General features: G+C 42.5%; 1 protein-coding gene across 3 annotated transcripts in view; it reads right to left on the bottom strand.

Annotated features, from left to right (window-relative positions):
• spns2 (SPNS lysolipid transporter 2, sphingosine-1-phosphate) overlaps positions 1–21,916 on the bottom strand; it is a 135,700-nt gene that overhangs the window by 8,421 nt on the left and 105,363 nt on the right. For 2 of the 3 annotated variants that reach the window (XM_014195819.2, XM_045716834.1), the window contains exons 9-12: positions 19,081–19,146; positions 17,756–17,854; positions 12,459–12,622; positions 5,709–5,745 (exon numbers count right to left, since the gene is read on the bottom strand). In XM_014195819.2, the coding sequence (XP_014051294.1) occupies positions 5,709–5,745; positions 12,459–12,622; positions 17,756–17,854; positions 19,081–19,146 (366 nt within the window). Of the gene's footprint in view, positions 1–5,698; positions 5,746–12,458; positions 12,623–17,755; positions 17,855–19,080; positions 19,147–21,916 lie in introns of all 3 variants that reach the window. The other variant, XM_014195820.2, reaches the window with a different exon arrangement.

Below are 21,916 nucleotides of genomic sequence, written 5' to 3'. Positions count from 1 at the left end.
ATTAAACATCTCCAATCCAAAATGACATCTAGAATTGGATTCCTATTTCGCAACAAAGCGCCCTTCACTCACGCCGCCAAACATACTCTCGTAAAACTGACTATCCTACCGATCCTCGACTTCGGCGCTGTCATTTACAAAATAGCCTCCAACACTCTACTCAGCAAACTGGATGCAGTCTATCACAGTGCCATCTGTTTTGTCACCAAAGCCCCATACACCACCCACCACTGCAACCTGTATGCTCTCATCGGCTGGCCCTCGCTACGTATTCGTCGCCAGACCCACTGGCTCCAGGTCATCTATAAGTCTTTGCTAGGTAAAGCTCTGCCTTATCTCAGCTCACTAGTCACCATAACAACACCCACCCGTAGCACACGCTCCAGCAGGTATATCTCCCTAGTCATCCTCAAAGCCAACATCTCTTTGGCCGCCTTTCCTTCCAGTTCTCTGCTGCCAATGACTGGAACGAATTGCAAAAATCGCTGAAGTTGGAGACTTATATCTCCCTCACTAACTTTAAACATCAGCTATCTGAGCAGCTAACCGATCGCTGCAGCTGTACACAGCCCATCTGTAAATAGCCCATCCAATCTACCTACCTAATCCCCATATTGTTTTTATTTACTTTTTTTTTTGCTCTTTTGCACACCAGTATTTGTACTTGCACATCATCATCTGCACATCTATCACTCCAGTGTTAATTTTCTTAATTTAGCTGTGTAGTGTTAGGGCAAAAACCAAAACATGCACCCCTTGGGGTCCTGAGGACGGGAAACGCTGGCTTAGGGACATCGACATACACAGGGCTTTTAACATGCAATATTTTCAACTTACATTCGGCATGCATTTCTAAATACTATTGTCCTCACTTGGGATTTGAACTCACAACCTCTTGGTTCACAGTATTCTGATCTTTCTGCTACACCATCATGTCTGTGCCAATTATAAGTTAATCTGACTATACTCGCCTCATTGATTTGTTTTACTTGTTCCAGCAATTTTCTGTATAGTTGTCTGATGTTGGTGGGGCATATTACTCTTTTTTAATGTTACTCCTTAATCACTATGATTTAAAAAAAAAAATGCTTTTCTTGAGTGTACTTTTAACAGAGCTGAGATTGTAGGAGTGCAGGTGAAAACAGCTATTGACACAGACATGGTTGTGTAGTGGGAAGATTGGAAGACTGTGAGCCAAGAGGTTGTGGGTTCAAATCCCAGGGATGTTAAAAAATAATGACTGTATTAAATGAACATGCACAATGTAATCATGTATGTAAAAAGCACTGTGTGAATCGATTGGTGGATTTCCTTGATGGACTCGGCAACAGTAACGTCTAATGAAATAAGTTACATTTTTTTCGGAGTGGCTGTGGTTCCGAATTTTCTGGAAACCTGATTTGCCATTGCTAAAGATATGGATATTTTTACAAAGTGGTTTCCCACTTCGCTGCCTACATGGCTGCTGCTCGGTACTCTGCTGCCGCTTTCCCCTCCTTGATCTGCAATTTGTCTGGTGTAGCCTACAAAATTCATGTTGTACACAAAAGACATGGTCAACATGTTCGAAATATTGCATTCCGTAACTCAGGAACCAATGTTAACTTTGTGCATGGACTGTGTTCCAACTTTCTCTTCAATGCACTCGTTCTGACAATTGGATCTTCGGAGAACCACGTCAAAGAACTGAGCATATTTTTTTCTCACAATTCCTGACATTTAATCAGAGTAAAAATTCCCTGTCTTAGGTCAGTTAGGATCACCACTTTATTTTAAGAATGTGAAATGTTAGAATAATAGTAGAGAGAATTATTTATTTCAGCTTTTATTTCAGCTTTCACATTTCCAGTGGGTCATAACATTTAACATTTAAGTCATTTAGCAGACGCTCTTATCCAGAGCGACTTACAAATTGGTGCATTCACCTTATAATATCCAGTGGAACAACCACTTTACAATAGTGCATCTAAATCTTTTAAGGGGGGGGTTAGAAGGATTACTTTATCCTATCCCAGGTATTCCTTGAAGAGGTGGGGTTTCAGGTGTCTAAGTTTACAAACTCTCAATTAGTATTTGGTACATTGCCTTAAAATGTTTAACTTGGGTGAAATGTTTCGGGTAGCCTTCCACAAGCTTCCCACAATAAGTTGGGTGAATTTTGGCCCAGGTTTGTAGGCCTCCTTGCTCGCACACACTTTTTCAGTTCTGCCCACAAATTTTCTATAGGGTTGAGGTCAGGGCTTTGTGATGGCCACTCCAATACCTTGACTCTGTTGTCCTTAAGCCATTTTGCCACAACTTTGGAAGTATGCTTGGGGTTATTGTCCATTTGGAAGACCCATTTGAAACCAAGCTTTATCTTCCTGACTGATGTCTTGAGATGTTGCTTCAATATATTCACATAATTGTCCTGAGCGATATGACGGCTGCGTGGTCCCATGGTGTTTGTACTTGCGTACTATTGTTTGTACAGATGAACGTGGTACCTTCAGGCGTTTGGAAATTGCTCCCAAGGATGAACCAGACTTGTGGAGGTCCACAAGAGGCACTGAGTTTGAAGGTAGGCCTTGAAATACATCCACAGGTACACCTACAACTGACTCAAATGATGTAAATTAGCCTATCAGAAGCTTCTGAAGACATGACATCATTTTCTGCAATTTTCCAAGCTGTTTAAAGGCACAGTCAACTTAGTGTATGTAAACTTCTGACCCACTGGAATTGTGATACAGTGAATTATAAGTGAAATAATCTGTCTGTAAACGATTGTTGGAAAAATTACTTGTGTCATGCACAAAGTAGATGTCCTAACCGAATTGCCAAAACTATAGTTTGTTAACAAGAAACTTGTGGAGTGGTTGAAAAACGAGTTTTAATGACTTTAACTTCCGACATCAACTGTATACATTTGACTGGAGCTAGTATCAAGCAAGCAATGAGGTTAATTAGCCGAGACAGGAGCACAAAGGGATAGATACATTCTTGACCCCATGTATAAACACGATAACCTTGAAAAGCCAAGTCACAATAACATGAAACACAAATCTTTGCCAATCAGTGGGTCAGGGTTTAATCTTGTTATTTTTAGTCGGTTACTCCCAAACCTCCCCATTGTCCTGCTGTGAAGAGTTGGCAATGCAGAACATTTCCCCTGTGTGTGTGTTTATTTTTTGGGGGACGGGACGGGGGATTTGATAATTAATGTGAGAGGCTGAGCGGTGTGTGTGTCTGAGTGTGATAAGGGGAGGAAGGAGGGAGGTGTGTGTGTGTGTGTGATAAAGAGAGGAAGGAGGGAGGGTACCAAGGCCAATAATGTTCTGACGACTCCTCGACGACATTCCGTAATATACACAATAGACCTAGGAACCAAGAGGTACATCAAAGATCAATACGACGACATCATTATGTTTATCACTTTCAACATGAATGTTATCGCCATTTAAAAGGTCTATGGAAACTAGGGGAAAGTGCTTTCTAAGGATAATTAAAGTCTCCAATATTCCCAGTTCTTTCAAAGGACCATTGAATCAAAGTCTCCCACTTAAAGGATGATTGTAGAGCATTGAGCCAGTGTCTTATGGGCACTACAACTTGTGGTTAGTTAGAAGGAAAAACTATTTTCTTATTGGAGATTGAAAGTTACTTCAATTTTTAAACAGTCAAACACATCTGGCGTTAAGCCAGCGCAATTGTAAAACACACACTTGTTTGCAATTTCGACCTGTTAAAGCTGGCACTCTATTTTCAAACCCTAGTGCCAGAATTGGTCATTTACCTGTCTTATACGAGGTGGGAGGGGTGGCAATATTTAAGGTGTGTCCTAAAAAACGTGCACCAAAGTGTCAATTTCAGTAAGCGGTGGTGGGGATATTTAAGACCAACCGAAAGCTGGTCTTAGCAGTAACCCGGTTGGTTATGACATGGATTTTGACAACGGAAGCGCATCCTATCCACCTGTAGCTTCTCCCAAGTCCCCAATAACTGGATGTTCTGGTTTTCAGGGGAAATTAAAAGAGAGCCAAATTTAACAAGACTTCCACATTAACAAGGCGACACTCCATCTTAACTCCTCCTCCACATTTACTACATTGGTTGAACAGTGTAGAAGAGAACCTCCCCCAACAGTTTTTTTCCTTCACATTAAGACCAGTGAGTAGGGGATCTAGTTTCAGGTGTTTCTTTTACGCATGTTACGTTAGGGTTAATCTACCCATAAGGCACAGTGCCCATATACACATGGAACAAGAGAGATGTGCTTTTTGTGCCGGTAAACCTTGTGTTTAGAAACATAAAAAAACATGTATTTTTACCATTTCGTTTCATTTGATTAAAAAACAAGCATACCCCATCCCCTCTCAGTGAAGACAGTTTTTTTTGTCCTGCCCAATGCATTTGCCAAGTAGTCAAGACTATCAATAAAGGGTTTGGCTCGCAAGACCGCTTTGAAATAAATCTTAATCACCAATAATATCAAGTTTAGGAGCAGCATCAAAACAGGTCCTGTGTGGCTCAGTTGGTAGAGCATGGTGTTTGCAACGCCAGGGTTGTGGGTTCGATTCCCACGGTGGACCAATAAGGGGGAAAAAAATGTATGAAATGTATGCATTCACAACTGTAAGTCGCTCTGGATAAGAGTGTCTGCTAAATGACTAAAATGTAAACAGTGAGCGGACATCCCAATTTTTTGTATGTAGGATATTGTACATTATTTTTGCCAGCTCCTATTATTATTTTGGATGCGTAAAACCCCCTAAATGTAGATATAATCCACTGATACTCGTATTTAGAACAATTTGTTATTTTCCTGTAAAAATTGATTGTCTTCTGTTTCGTTTGATTAAAAAAAATTGCCCTTAGAAGGTTACCATTACCCTACTATCACAAAAGCTGTTTCAACGGCAATGTGTCTGGTGCCTTTCTTATACTGGCCATGCATTAGCCAAGTAGTCTATCCATAAAAGATTTCTAATGGTCTACTTGTGAGGCATTTGCCATAATGCTTTGCATTATTCACATAGGCCTACCTGCAGTGCATACAAACATATTCAAATTTGTCAGTCCTACTGTATAGCGCCATATCAACGGTAGGCCTAGGCTATACAGTATTTGTGCGTCTGTAACCTTCTCAGTCATCATTATTCCTGATTCATTCAGGATTATCTGTAATCATGGTAGCATCCACATTAATGTGGAAGTGTTTACAAACATATTATATTCTTACTTACAATGAAAGTGACTCCAAAATGACACAATACATTATTTACCATTCATTTCTGTTAGGCACAAAATAATCTGAAACACAACCAAAACAAACAGAAAATGCATCCAACAAATTTGTAGAGTCACAAGCTTGATGTAGTCATTGCGTGATATGAATATGGGAACAAATACTTAACTTTTTAGTACTTTAATACACATTTTAGTGAATTTGTCTGAATACTTTTGGGCAGGGACTATGTATATAAAGTGCTGTACTTTCTAAATGGTTCCTCCGATATGGATGAGAATTCACTCAATTTAAAGCTGACAGTGCACTTTAACCTCATAGTCATTGTTTGATTTAAAATCCAAACGTTTGGAGTATAGAGCCAATATAAGAACAAATGTTTCACTGTCCCAATAATTACGGATGATAAACTTAATTGACATCTAACCTCTTAAGTGGTAGATACACAAACTCAGAGTGATATAAAAGTACCTTGTCATACCTTTACTGAGGAGGGTGGTCGCGTCATTGCTGCCAATCTGAGAACAGACCAGAGAAGACAGTCAGGAACAATCCACAGACTCCACACATACAGCTCAGTTAAACATCCAGAGGTAGGCCGAAAAACATGTCAGTGTGTGTGTATATGAGGATAAAATGGAGGACTAATATAACTACCCTTGCCACACTATGCTTCGCTCTCTTTTGCTGGCCCTTTTTTTCATTTTTTTTTCTGTCTCTCACGCCTTCTTCTCACACTTTCTTTCCTCACATGCCCCCTGTCTCCCTGATGTCTTTTGGAGTCTGCACCCTTTCTCCTCTCTTCAATGCACACTTCATGACAATCTGGTCTCTTGCCTCCTCAGGCAGTCATCCCAGAAGTGAGTTAAGCCGGGCCCCGTACTGTACTCACGAGGAGTCACTGATGTGCCAAGCTATGCCAGGGCCAACCATGGCAGAGGACATAAATGAGCTCTCACGCCATGTGTGTGTATTTGTGCACCTGCGCGTGTGTGTCTGCGTGTGTGTGTGAGTGTGTAAGTCTAAGTTAGTGAACAATGTGTGTATGTGAATGCGTGGGGGCATCTGTGTGCCTTAGCTGAGCTATTAATGGTCTCCCCTCAGCCCAAAAAAGCTAACAACCTAGGAATAGACAGAGTCTTGCTCCAGTGAGTCCACTCCTTCTGCTTCTTGCCTTTTAAAAATATCCCAGAATATTTAAGGACAGACTCGTACAAGAAAAAGGGCTGCAATTGTCAAGTCAGGAGAAAATGTGTAAATCATGGGGCATTTGAGCTTGAACGGACTGTTATATATATATAGCTAGCTTGTTCGTGAATGTGGAAAAGCTAGGGCTGACCCCATTTAGTCCACTGGTCGATTGTTTGGTCGATAGGCTGTTGGTAAACCGAGATTTCTTTAGTTGAGCAGTTGTACAAAAAAATACAAATATATCATGGTGTACAAGGAACCGGTCTGATTCGCACCTGAGTGGACTAATCCATTGTGGAGGCCGTGGTGATGGCACAGTCCATCACTCTAAGACATGTGCTACTGAAATTGTATATGGTTGTATTACATAAGAACAATGGTGCAACACTAATAAAACTAATATTATTTTATAATAAATGCGCTTTCTCCTGCGTCTCTGTCCGCGGTTCTGAAATAAATCAGTGCACTGTTGAATTGGCGCACACATAATATGCACGCAGCACTTGCTCCTTACCTTGTTTTTCTTGATGTCCATAATTTTCCACAACTATTCCAACTATTCCAATTTATTCCACACACCTTTACCTCATGAGCAACCATTCCCCAGTTTCAAGTTTATTTGTCACGTCCCCTGCATCCATTTTGCTGTTGCGGTTTTCAGAGTTTGTTATAACCAATTTATTGATGTGATTATGATATCCTATAGGTCAGGCCCTATTGGTCATCCGCATGGAATGCATACATGTGTCACGTAATGAGAACAAGGGTTGAGGGTAAAGGGAATGTTTTTCCTTCACAAATGAGGGATTTCAGTAACAGAACTTTTCAGTCAGAAATGGCTGTAATTATGTTTTAGCTTCAGCAACACGGACGGCGCGATTAACACTTTGATGTTCTGTTGCGGTCGCTACAGCAGGGAGGAGAGAGAGACAACGGGTGCTAGTCACTCGCTGTCTTTTTCTTTTTAGCACAGCAAGTCTGAGCCCGGCCCGGCACAATCAAATCAATTGCTGGTCGGACTCCCTCTAGTCATTTGTGTGTCTTAATTATTTAATCAAACAGTGTGCTTAAATCATCAGACAAGCTCAGTGAATATAGTTGATTTGATTAAAAGACCTAGGATGTGTCTATATATGGAAAAACACACGTTTTGACAGGACAGACTACTCTTGGTCGACCAAGATACATTTTGTCCGGGGACAGCCCTAGGAATAACCGAAGTCCTTGTTTTTTGAGGATCCTGTTGTTGTTATCTGTGTAGTGCTATTTGCAGAGTGTTCCATAAGAGTGCTGCTACTGCTGAAGTTTAGCAGTCAGAACCCCTCTGCACTGGTAAATCAATAGCCCTACTCTATAAAGCACGCTATACATACACTGTATACGGTTCATGAATGAACTCTATTTATAATCTAACGATTATATAGAGAGAGGCTTCTGCAGAACAGGGAGGCTAATTGTAACCTGTAACATGACGAGAGTTCTGAAGCACGGTGGTACATGGTGATGGTGGTGGGACAGTATATTCACTGTAGGTAGAGCTGCATATCATCCAAGTATGTCCCTGGACACAAGTAGTCCTTCTGTAATGGTGGCCTACAGTATACAGCAGGGTTGGGGTCAATTCATAGACAAGCATCGAGGAGAGAATTGGAAATGTAATTTCAGTTTACTTCCTGAATTGACTGAATTGAAATGGAATTGACCGCAACCCTGGATGGACGTGGTCTAATTTAACTGGTACCATATTGAACCATGTTCCTAGAAAAGTCATTTTCCTCCTTACACCATGCCCAAACCGGATGAGCGCGTGCGTCCGCCATCGTGCGCAAATTGATGTTGTCCGCCTACACCAAATGCGATTACGACACGCAGGTTGAAATATCAAAACAAAGTCTGAACCAATTATATGAATTTGGGGACAGGTCGAAAAGCATTAAACATTTATGGCAATTTAGCTAGCTAGCTTGCTGTTGCTACCTAATTTGTACTGGGATATAAACGTTGAGTTGTTATTTTACCTGAAACGCACAAGGTCCTCTACTCTGACAATTAATCCACACATAAAACGATCAACCGAATCATTTCTAGTCATCTCTCCTCCTTCCAGGCTTTTTCTTCTTTGGACTTTAAATGGCGATTGGCATCTAACTTTCATCATAAGGTGTACAACCACAACCGACCCACTGACCGACCTCAGTTCAACTTTCAATCACCCACGTGGGTATAACCAATGAGGAGATGGCACGTGGGTATATGCTTCTATAAACCAATGAGGAGATGGGAGAGGCAGGACTTGCACCGCATTCAGCGTCTCAAATAGAACTGACTTCTATTTTAGCGCTTGGCAATGCAGACGCTCATTGGCGTGCGCAAACAGTGTGGGTGCAATGATTGAATAACATGTATGTGTAAATTGATTTTTCAACGCTCGCGCACGTGACGTAAGTGGTCACTGCTTGCGCGCGCCAACGAGCGTCTGCGTTGCCAAGCGCTAAAATAGAAGTCCGTTCTATTTTAGAGCAGCACCCGAAAAGAGTGGATGACTGTTTGTCTTGACCTTGTATGGGTATGAGATGCCACAGTGCTATGCCATCAAGGTATGTGTGTGCTTGCTGTGTTTTTGTTTGAAAAGAGAGTTGGAGAATTTGAATGCTTGGGCGTTAAAAACATGAGGGGTGGTAGCTCATGAAAGGCAAAGTAAGCAAAGTGTAATAATGTGATGGCTTGTGGAACAGCTTGGGTCAGCTCTGCTTCGGATGGACAGAGCACTTTGCTCTTTTAGCTGACAGGGTGGAGTGGAGGGCACTATAGCGACATTGTTTCTATTGGCCAGGGGACTCTCAGGGGGAGACCTCAGAGGCTTAGCAGTTATGAGTGTTGTGCGGTTACTGGTTCAAATCCCAGAGCCAGCAAAGTGGAAAAATCTGCCCATCTATAATTTAGCCCAAACAACTACCTCTTCCCCTACTGTATTTATTTATTTTATTTTACTCCTTTGCACCCCATTATCTCTATTTCTACTTTGCACTTTCTTCTACTACAAATCTACCATTCAAGTGTTTTACTTGCTATATTGTATTTACTTTGCCACCATGGCCTTTTTTTGCCTTTACCTCCCTTATCTCACCTCATTTGCTCACATCGTACATAGACTAATTTTTCTACTGTATTATTGACTGTAAATTTGTTTTACTCCATGTGTAACTCTTTGTTGTTGTATGTTGTCGAACTGCTTTGCTTTATCTTGGCCAGGTCGCAATTGTAAATGAGAACTTGTTCTCAACTTGCCTACCTGGTTAAATAAAGGTTAAATAAATAAATATTTCAGTTGAATACAATCAGTTGTGCAACTGACTAGTTATTCCCGCTTTCTCTGGCTCTGCATCTTGTTTGACAGGCCTGGCATGGCCTACAGGTTTAAGGTAAAGAGTTGCAGCATCCTCTCCCTCCCAGCCAATGACTGCATATATGAATGGACAAAGCCATTGATCACGTGACACCATTCATTCCTATGTGAAGACTCAATAGTGAATTGAAGTCAAATGAAGTCGGTTAAGATGGCATCTCATGGAGACATAACATGCGCAGTTTGAGCTACTCCAGGAAGTGAAATTGCAGGCTAGCTCAGTGCTGCCCCTTCTCACTGAGTAACTCAAGTTGAAGGCCGACCGGGTTACTGTAGGCTGCCATTATCAACTAAATGATCCTTATGCGGGAGTGAACGTTATTTATAATAAGGGTTACATGGAGAAAATCGGACTTATCTGAAATGGTCCGATTTCCCTTCAGCAAAATATATTTTACCTAAACCCTCCCTGAACGCTTGAAAAAGAGACCCAAAATAATAATTAAAACAAAGTGAATAGCAGAGAACATGTCTACCGTTTACACACATTTTTTTGGACAGACCAGAGCCTTAGATATGCAGTTTTAGAAACTGTTCTTCGTCCTGTAAGCATTACATGGCAACCAACGCAGGAATTTTGATAGCACACAGGGCTGCAGGCCAGAAGGTTGTGGGTAGTCGTGCAATTCTACATCTTTTTCCGTTTTTCTTTTGTCATACATCATTGGCAAGAAACATATTGATTTTAATAAAATTAATTATAGTAGTAGCAAGCTATCAAAGTTGGCCTCAGGTCCTCCTTCTCATCTTTGCGCTCTCCTTCTCAAACTGAACATGACATAGCCTATAGGCTAGTCCGCGTGCAAGAAAGTACAAAAATGACAAAATTGGAAGAAGCCTTTCACTCTCCTTCTGAACTGCCACCGTAGGCCTACACAGCACAGCCATTGGTTAGGCAGCACACAAAACAGTTTTTGATCAGAAAGAGCAGAGCAGGCCAGGGCTCAGGGTTGGAATATCCATTACAGTGTGTAATAAAGCCTAGTTGTATTTACACCTTCCCAGCAGTGTACTAGAAACTAACTTTGCTCTGTGGTTCTCCAAGCATGCACTTTGTACACTATAGCCTATAGGCTTTGGATCATTTGATTGATAACACACTAAATAGTCTATAGGCGCACCTGTTATTGCGCACCCTGCGGAGAATCAGCGATGAGGGGCAGCATTGGGCACGCATAGCCTAATAAACAACTAATTCTAAAACACTGATAGATATTGACATTTCCTCAATTGAACGACCCTCCCCTGGACTAGATTAAAAAAAATACTAAACCTTCCCCTTGACTGAAATTGAAAAGCAAGACCCTCCCCTATTTTCCTCCAGGTAACCATTCTGTAAATTTCAAGCCAGCACTAACTTCTGTGTGCGATTTAAAATTAATCGGTTCAAGGACATACAGTACCAGCCAAAAGTTTAGACACACCTACTATTTCCATGGTTTTTCTTTATTTTTTACTATTTTCTACATTGTAGAATAATAGTGTAGACATCAAAACTATGAAATAACACATATGGAATCATGTAGTAACCAAAAAAGTGTTAACAAATCTAAATATATTTTATATTTGAGATTCTTCAAAGTAGCCACCCTTTGCCTTGATGACAGCTTTGCACACTCTTGGCATTCTCTCAACCAGCTTCACCTGGAATGCTTTTCCAACAGTCTTGAAGGAGTTCCCACATATGCTGAGCACTTGTTGGCTGCTTTTCCTTCACTCTGCGGTCCAACTCATCCCAAACCATCTCAATTTGGTTGAGGTCAGGTGATTGTGGAGGCCAGATCAAATAGTTTTAATTCTTCACTATTATTCTACAATGTAGAAAACAGTAAAAATAAAGAAAAACCATTGAATGAGTAGGTGTGTCCACACTTTTGACTGGTACTGTACATCTGGTGTATTCAAAGCAGTTTTTGGTACCATGATTGACTTCAAATTGTAATTTTTTTTTTAGATGAAGATTGACCACGAAGATCGTAATTTTTCCATTCACTATAATGGGGTATCGTTTTCTGCTAACAATGCCTGCAGTCCTGCGGTTGACCTTGAACTTCCATTGCTTCAATGAGAGAGTCTAGTCGTTGTCTGCTGCTCCCAGCTGACTCTAGCCTTTTTTGTCAAGGATAAAGCTGGGAACAATCTCTCTCCCCTGACCCTGATCGCTTCATCTCTGTTTACCCCTCTGGGCGATTCAAGCGTTACAGACTTTACATTTCCACGCGGAATCACAACTTGATTTTCTTACAGAATGGACAAACAAAATATAAATGAAACTTTGATGTGTGTGTCTATTGTACCCCTTGTGGGGAGTGTATACCCCAAAAAGCAGACTTGACATGTTGGAGAAATAAAGCAAATAAGAAGAATTATGGATGGTACATGAATGGACATGTAAAACCTTGATGAAAGTTAGCTTTACAGAGAAAGATGATCAGATGTAAGGCGCTTGTTTTACAATAACGTTTCCTAAAAAAACATTATGGATTTACTAACTTGCAATGATCGTGATATGAGGTTGCTTTGCCTATTGTAGGAATCACTGATTGTAAGTCGCTCTGGATAAGAGTGTCTACGAAATGCTTAAAATTTCAATGTAATCTAGGTTATACAGAAGCAGGGCGAAAAGAGACTCACTGTTTCTCTGCTTTGTCCCTGTCGTCGAGGAAGAAGAGGGCGGTTGCCAGGAAGAACATGCCACCCAGGACGATGACGAAGGGACAGAGCATGAGGGCATAACCCAAACTGAGGAACTGCCATAGCACCGACCTAGTGTAGCTCTTCTGGAGGGCGTCCGATATCTGGACACACACACACACACACACACACACACACACACACACACACACACACACACACACACACACACACACACACACACACACACACACACACACACACACACACACACACACACACACACACACACACACACACACACGAGAGAGAGAGAGAGAGAGAAAGACAACAGTAAAGGAATACGAATATGCTATAGACATTATGCACACTGTTGTGTCTTTCCAAGTCACCAATAGTGATCACTAATATTACTATTCGGGCCGGTTTCCCAGATCCAGAGAAGCCCTATTCCTGTACTACGAATCTCCATTTAATATACTTTTTAGTCAAGGGCTTATCTGTGTCCAGGAAACCGGCATGTAACGTTTCTGCATCAATCCTAGTGCTTGTTACCATTATAGTGCGTTGCATAATTACAGTGTGTGTGACTCATTTAGCAAGAGATTCATTTGAGTCTTATGTAAAGTTATCAAAGCAGAAAAAAAGCTCATCTCTGGACAGCACGCTCAGATCCTGCAACAGATGCTAAAGGCTACAGTAGTAGTGAGTTACATGAGCTCCTCTGACTGCTACAGGCTACAGGGCTATACCATACATATCGTCCCCGACCCATTAGGCAAATCAATAATGTAAAGTAACACACTTAACCAATTAATATTTCAAACACAAAAAGGAGGCAATGTTACAAAACACACATACAACATTTTCTGTACACACATACACACCAATGTCTATAAGAGTAGATATTCCAAGCAGCGTATTCAGTAATTTCAAGGTTAGAGTAGAGTAGAGTTCTCCAGAGCTGAGTGTTGCCCTGGTCCGTCACGCAATGTGCTAAAGAAAACAACAGCTGGGAGATAGTCTTACTAAAGTGCTGACACACACACACACAAACTGTGCATGCAGGTTGGCCAGTGTTCCTCAAAGTGCTGTGGACACTCACTCCTGCCCTGACAGCCCAGGTTCCCTGACTTGCCTTTCTTAATTTCCCCTGAGAGGATAAATAGTTAGATTGAATTGAAAAAGGTAAAGACAGACAGGCAGGAGGCTGGTGGTTATTACAGAGACTAGATTAGTGCTGAGGTATTCCCTGTGACGACTGACAGGCTCCTCCTGCTGCAGAGTCTCTCTCTCTCTCTCTCTCTCTCTCTCTCTCTCTCTCTCTCTCTCTCTCTCTCTCTCTCAGCATAGTCAGTGTCTCCCTAGGAAGAGGGAGAAGTGCTGGCAGGAGTGTGTAAGAGAGAAAGGGAGGGAGGGAGGGCGAGAAAGAAAGAGTGTAGGTGGGTGTTATAAGAGTGTGCATGTTCATGCGAGAGTGTATGACTGTATGCGTGGGCAAAAAATACATAGTGCATGTCAAATTATCCATTACAAGGCATTTCTTGCAAGATTGCAGGGAGATTGTTCCTGACATTACATCGCCACCCACTCTGCCTCTGGCCATTTGCCACTCTCACTCACACATTCTCTCTCAAACACACACACACACACACACACACACACACACACACACACACACACACACACACACACACACACACACACACACACACACACACACACACACACACACACACACACACACACACACACACACACATACACACACACACACACACACACACACAGTTACATGTGTCTTTACACTAGTTCATTATATTCCTCCCTGAAGCCCTGAAGCTATGGTTTGTATTTGTCAGCCACTCTGGCCTACGTGCTGGTACAAGGGGGACTATATACTGTGGATGAATGGCTTGTCACTCAATAAGAAGGACGAGCATTGCAGGATACAGTGGGCGCCCAGTTCATTTTAACACACAACCTCCATCAATATACAAAGGCAATGCACTGTGGCTGCTTCGGTTCACGATCCTCTGAGGGCATGTCTCTAATGCAGGTCTAATATTTGGGTCTTGGGCAGCACAAGTACTTGTAAAAACCTAATTCTGCACCAAGTGGGTGGCTGAAGGCTGCTTTATTCTGTAGTTGCTAAGCGATGAACGGCTGAAATGTTTTCCCGTGATTTCAGATCTGCAGACTCTGTTCATTTTTGTGGTGGGGGGTGGCGGGTGTGGAGGCAGGAGGGTTGTGGGTTGGTAGAGTGCGTCATGATGAGCCTATCACACCGGCCTGCTAAACCTCCGGGCCAGTCAGAGATAGAGGAGATAGAGGAGTCGCTGCATGGTGACGCATTCAGGGCATTCTGGGCCTGGTCTCCTTGGTCTGGAGGTTGGCGACATTCAGGGAGGGATGATATGTCTGGGGAATTGTGTGAATCACAGCAACCTGGTCTCAGAGCATTTTGTATTATTCTATACATAAATCCGAGACGCTCTGTGTGAATTAGTATGATAGGTTACATTTTGCATGGTATGTATTACATTTTGGATGTCCATCATCCATTTCGTATGATATGTTACGAATTATAATTTGTATGATATGTTCCAAATTTCCAAAATGTACAACATGTTACAATTTTCAAAACATATGACATGTTACAAATTCCAATTTGTTGTGGCTAACGTTAATATCAGCTAGGCTAGGGGTTAGGCTTAAGGTTAGGAGTTAATAGTACCCGCTAAACACCAGTCTCAACGTCAACAGCGAAGAGGCGACTCCGGGATGCTGGCCTTCTAGGCAGAGTTCCTCTGCCCAGTGTCTGTGTTCTTTTGCCCATCTTAATCTTTATTTTTATTGGCCAGTCTGAGATATGTATTTATATTTATCTTGGCCAGGTCGCAGTTGTAAATGAGAACTTGTTCTCAACTTGCCTACCTGGTTAAATAAAGGTGAAATAAATAAAAACATATATATTTTTTAAATATGGCTTTTTCTTCGCAACTCTGCCTAGAAGGCCAGCATCCCGGAGTCGCGTCTTCACTGCTGACGTTGAGACTGGCGTTTAGCAGGTACTATTTAATGAAGCTGCCAGTTGAGGACTTGTGAGGCTCAAACCAGACTCTCTAATGTACTTGTCCTCTTGCTCAGTTGTGCACCAGGGCCTCCCACTCCTCTTTCTATTCTGGTTAGAGCCAGTTTGCGCTGTTCTGTGAAGGGAGTAGTACACAGCGTTGTACGAGATCTTCAGTTTCTTGGCAATTTCTCGCACGGAATAGCCTTCATTTCTCAGAACAATAGTAGACTGACGAGTTTCAGAAGAAAGTACTTTGTTTCTGGCCATTTTGAGCCTGTATTTGAACCCATAAATGCTGATGCTCCAGATACTCAACTAGTCTAAAGAAGGCCAGTTGTATTGCTTCTTTAATCAGAACAACAGTTTTCAGCTGTGCTAACATAATTGCAAAAGAGTTTTCTAATGATTAACTAGCCTTTTTAAATGATAAACTTGGATTAGCTAACACAACGTGCCATTGGAACACAGGAGTGATGGTTGCTGATAATGGGCCTCTGTACGCCTATGTAGATATTACATAAAAAATCTGCAGTTTCCAGCTAAAATAGTCATTTACAACATTAACAATGTCTACACTGTATTTCTGATCAATTTGATGTTATTTTAGTTGACAAAATATGGCTTTACTTTCCAAAAACAAGGACATTTCTAAGTGACCCCTAACTTTTGAACGGTAGTGTATATACTTTGCCCCCCTTCTTAAATAACTGCCGTATCTGCTGTTCCACAGCTCCGTCTGTCACTGTTCTGCCTGTCCCCAGTGAATCCCCAGGCCTGAGTTTGATTCTCTAATCAAGACCAACGTTACTTTCGCTGTTGGCTCTTACTGTACACTGAGCCTGAGGGCCTGAGGGAGGACAGTATAACAACAATGTAAATATCTAACACTACCACTAAGTAGAACAAGCTTAAGAGCTCTTTCTTTTCTCTTAACCATTTTCTGAAGCCAAAGCATGCATTAAACATGAACAAGTACTGTAGGTTTAGAGGTACAGCTTTGAGTAGTACTATAACTATTTGAATATTGTGTAAGAGATTCAGTATGAGAATAACTGAACTCCGGTGAAACCACCTCACTTCATGGAATACAGTCAAATGTACCTTTAGAAGCACATCTTTGGCTAATAGTATATTGTGTAAGTTATTCAGTATTGGAGGAGATAAGAAACGTATTCATACCGAGATAGGCTACTCAGGGCAGTCCACCTCACCTTTTACCCCCTGCCACACGTATTTAGGCATGTGGTCATTGAGTGTGTGTGGGGACACAGTGTGTATAACCTCCCAGCTCCAGGGCTCTCTCACAGGTCGATCACAGTGCAGCATACCATGCCGAGTAGAGGGGCACTTCCATGGGGTTACTGTTTAACTTGGAAAGTGCTCCTTCGATGCTTTCTCTCCAGAATGACTGGAATGCCAGTTGGCAGCTAGGGGTGAAATGTGTTTCCCCCCCTTCTGGAATGGACCTGGAACGGTATAGTAATGTCATGGACGCTTGGAATATCTCTTTCATCTTGGTGAAACGTTCAGAAAACACGCCCGGAACTAGTGTCATCATGGCCACTGATAGGATGGTATAGGAGCGGGGGCTGAAGCTATTGTCTATGCAAGGATACAGTGTAAGGCCAGGCATTTAAGAGACCAGAGGGAACACTTAGAGAGCAGTGTGTGTCCTTGAGAATGTGAGTGCCAGTAAGAGCCATATTCTCTGGTTCTGACTACTAGTCATAATGGTGTCCCCATGGGAACTGGGTTTACTGGAAAGTGGGTTGGCAGAAATTAGCGGACGACTGGCGAAGTGAAGTCACACCTCTGTTCACTGCTAGTCCCAATGGGAGGTTTGTTAAAAGCTGTTGTGGTACCAACCATTTAACCTTGCAATGGCATAGTTAGACAAAGGCTACTAAAAAGCATCAAGTGATGAGTGAATAGTGTAAATGTGTTATGATACATATGCAGTATTGTATGTAAAAACCTATTCATTCACACTACAGGACTATGGATCCCAAGTAACTCTCACACACAGTACTCACAAATAAATGCACACACACACAAACACACTGGTACACACACACACACACACACACACACACACACACACACACACACACACACACACACACACACACACACACACACACACACACACACACACACACACACACACACACACACACACACACACACACACACAAAGAGAGCGAGAGTAGAGTAGTCTTACCAGGCCTATGAGGTATGGGCTTCCAGCATCCCCCAGGAGATGGGAAGTGAAGCCCTGGAAGGCAACTGCTGTGGCCCTCCGAGTCGGGATGACAACATACTGCAGAGAGATGATAAGATCAGATGAGACTTGACCTGACTGGCTTCTTGAACAGGCATTTATTTAGCTTCACCATCACGTATAAAAAAATATCGTCAAGGTCCAAATTCAATCACATAAGATATAACACATCATCACATTTTTTACATTTTAGTCATTTAGCTGACGCTCTTATCCAGAGCGACTTACATACATTTCATTTCATGCATTTTTTTGTACTGGCCCCCCGTGGGAATCGAACCCACAACCCTGGCATTGCACACACCATGCTGGCATTGCAAACACCATACTCTACCAACTGAGCCACAGGGAAGACATAACAGAGAGATGGAGAGAGAGTTGAAACAAGGGCAGAAGTGGTGACTAGGGATGTAGAAGGAAGGATCGATCCATCACAAGAGGTTGGTGGCACATTAATTGGGGAGAACGGGCTTGTGGTAAGGTCTGGAGCGGTATAGGTGGAATGGTATCAAATACATCAAACACATGGTTTCCATGAGACCTCAATTATGCAAGTTCAGTCCACCTCACTGCCAAAGACCTCCAGGCTTGTCATCTCCAGTTAGATTAGAACTGTGTGTGTGCGTGTGTGTCTAACACAGTAGTCCAGTAAGTGCTGTATGGGCCTCTGCTCTGCAGCTGACTCTCCTCTCCTCTCCCCTCCCCTCTGCAAGCTAACTCACCAGTGTGTCTATTCTAACTGGCAGATGAATGAGTTTGGCTGGTCCTTTCACTTCACAGGAAGTCCCATTTCATTTGGCTCACACATGCAAACAAGTTCTAAGCTACCCTCCTAGATCATTTCTTTGGGACTTGGGTTCATATACTATTTGATACCTTTTCAAATAAATGTTGTGTTAACTTTAGCCTGCCTGGGGTTCCAGATGGGTGGATTTGCAGTTCTGCGACTATTGTATTGGTTCCATTGCACCGGTAAGCTCAATTAAATAGTATTTGGCCTATCTGAAAAAGAGCTCTCCCATGCATTTTGTCTTTCCATGAGTGGTGTATGCATCATGCATGGTCAAGGGCATAATTATGATGACTGAGCCGCATCCGATATATACAAGCTCCCTGTCCCTGTTACAGTCACGCATTTCACAACTCAAAATAACAAACTGAAATTGCACCAGAAGAGATAACCACCCTTTATTACAGTAGTGCAGTATTAGAAGTTTCCAGTGGTAGGCAACAGAGGATAAGTATAGTTTTTTCTCAGTACGTACCATTAAAATGTCCGCCGTGATGGCCCAGTTCAGAAAGAGCAGTGTTTCCCCTATGAAGATACAGACCTGAAAAAGAGAGAGAGAAAGAAAGAAAGAAAGAAAGAAAGAAAGAAAGAAAGAAAGAAAGAAAGAAAGAAAGAAAGAAAGAGGGATATTAAATACCAACCATTAGGACTGTCTGATCGGAGTTTCACACTGCACGGACTAGGCCACAGCCAATGAGAGGGAAAAAAGTGAAAGTCGAAAGGTGTCTCTTGTCTTGCAGATATCGGAAAACACAGGGAATTAAAATGCTTCAGTTGCTGTGGTCTGTCTGAAAACATGTTATTACGCTGTACTCACATTATACAGGAATGGACTGCTTCATTCTGTGCCATTGAACTGGGGTTAAGTATAAAATTGCACCCTATTCACTATATAGGGAATAGTGTGCCATTTGGGATGCTAGCCTAGGTGTTTGACCTCTGAGCAGGGAACCAGTGCAGAATGGTATGGAGAAAGTGGGTGCATCACAAATGGCACCCTATTCACTTTATAGTGCACTACTTATGAGCCTTATGGGCCCTGGTCAAAAGTAGTGCCGTATTTAGGGAGTACACTCTTACAAAAAAGGGTTCCAAAAGGGTTCCCCGCCTGTCCCCATAGGAGAACCCTTTTTGGTTCCATGTAGAACCCTCTGTGGAAAGGGTTCTACATGGAACCGAAAAGGGCTCTATCTGGAACCAAAAAGGGTTCTACCTAGAACCAAAAAGGGTTCTGCAAAGGGTTCTCCAATGGGGACAGCCGAAGAACCCTTTAGGTTCTAAATAATACTTATTTTTTTCTAGGAATGTAGGAGTCTATTTGGGAACGCACCCAGTCTCTGTAAATGTCTGTCAGCGAGGCTAGTGTATATTCCTCTAGTGGACAAAATGTTCTCACTCTTCTGGTCTCACAACAACAGATCAACTCAACAAGGGTTCTCACAAATTAACAACCATCGAGTCCATATCCCTGGCTCTCACTTTGTAACGATAACTTAAAATACAGATATTGAATAACATAGAGGGACTTGACATTCAGGAGAATGTGTACATAGTCTCCTGACATCTCTAATCAAAGCAAGCCCTGAGCAGCTGGCAAGGCTGTGTGGCGACACAAACGCTTTCTAGTAATAGATCCAGAGGGATTTGGTTGCGATAGAATCCAATGTATCGCGGTTGGCAATGGAGGACTGGAGGATCTATGTCCAACTGACTGACTGACTGACTGACTGACTGACTGACTGACTGACACACACACACACACACACACACACACACACACACACACACACACACACACACACACACACACACACACACACACACACACACACACACACACACACACACACACACACACACACACACACACACACACACACACACACACACACACACACACACACACACACACACACACACACAGCAGGGTTTAGATTGACACTGGGTCTGGAAGTAGTGCAGACTGTTAAACTTCCATTCAGACACCGTGACTGACACACAGCCTCTTGGGAAACAGAAACAGAACCTCAAACGAACTCTCCTCAGATCAGCCGGCCAGCCTGCCTGTGAGGCAACAGCTGTCTGGATCTAGACTCCAAATCACACCCCAAACAGACAGAGAGACAGACATGGCTGCTGTGCCCTGCCTCACACCACCGGGGTGTCACTATCTTCAACACCACATCTGTCAGTGCTTAGCAATGTAACTTGAGTTGTCACAGTAACAGCCAGCATAAAACGAGAGGATATTTAATATGTACAGTTGTCTGGACATATCAGCCATGAATACTGCCCTGAACTCCAAGCCTGTATCATACCTCTCTAATGCTGTTTGTCTGGCTGCCCTGCTGCCAAGGTGTCCTCATATCTACCTGAAATATGCTACCTCTCTATGGAGGCCTGCCACATACAAATGTAGGGCAGACCTGCTCCTGACCTGTAAAAGTGAACTCTTGTTGGGATTGTTGACTTCATATGAACCCACACAGGGCCCAGTAAATGGGCAGGCGGCCCCTAGCCAGGCAAGGAGGCACACTGGTCTGTAAATAATGAATAGTCTAGGTTACTCTGGGATGGCTGTCCTCAGAAAGAAGACATCTCTTAGCCTAGTCCCAGATCTGTTTGTGCTGTCTTGCCAACTCATATGCGTAACACTGGCCATAGGAGTCGGCAAGACAGTACACAAAGATCTGGGACCAGGCTAGCTATCTTTGTCGAGGCCAGGGGTTTATACTGTGTCTATCAGGTCAAAAGGAAACGGACCCACAGGCCAGGGGCCCGCGGTGCTACGGTGGGAATGCACAGGGTGTTTGCTTGTTTAATTGCCATGTAGAGCAGGAAAGAGTGCAGCTTTTAACAATCGCTGCCCCGGACAGGAACAATGCACTATGGCATTTTTTTGTGACTCACAGAGAACACATTTTACGCTCTTATCAGAGACAAAAGAGTAGGAACTGACTTTCAACAACCTGAGCAATAATAATGACGAAGATGGAAAATATCCTAATTCCCATAAACAGGTTGGCTTGCACAGTCTTCCAGACAGAGAATGTGACCCTGTGTGCCATTGGAATGTCTGGCCCTGTATTCACAAAGAGTCTCGGAGTAGGAGTGCTGATCTAGGCTCAGCGGGGTTTACTACAAAGCAGGATCAATCAGTTAGCCAGCTAACTTTGATAAACAACCAGAAATCACTATTGATTTTCTGGTTTATTATGAAAGCTGAACTTAGATATGTGTTTTTGGTTGTTGAATCAATTAGACCATGCCCATTTCAAGCGTATCTTTCTACAAAATAAGAAGTTATTTCA

This window comes from Salmo salar, chromosome ssa04, assembly GCF_905237065.1.
Source record: "Salmo salar chromosome ssa04, Ssal_v3.1, whole genome shotgun sequence".
NCBI lineage: Eukaryota > Metazoa > Chordata > Actinopteri > Salmoniformes > Salmonidae > Salmo > Salmo salar.
The sequence above is the reverse complement of the archived record's forward strand: the minus strand, read 5'-3'. Positions and strand labels throughout refer to the sequence as shown.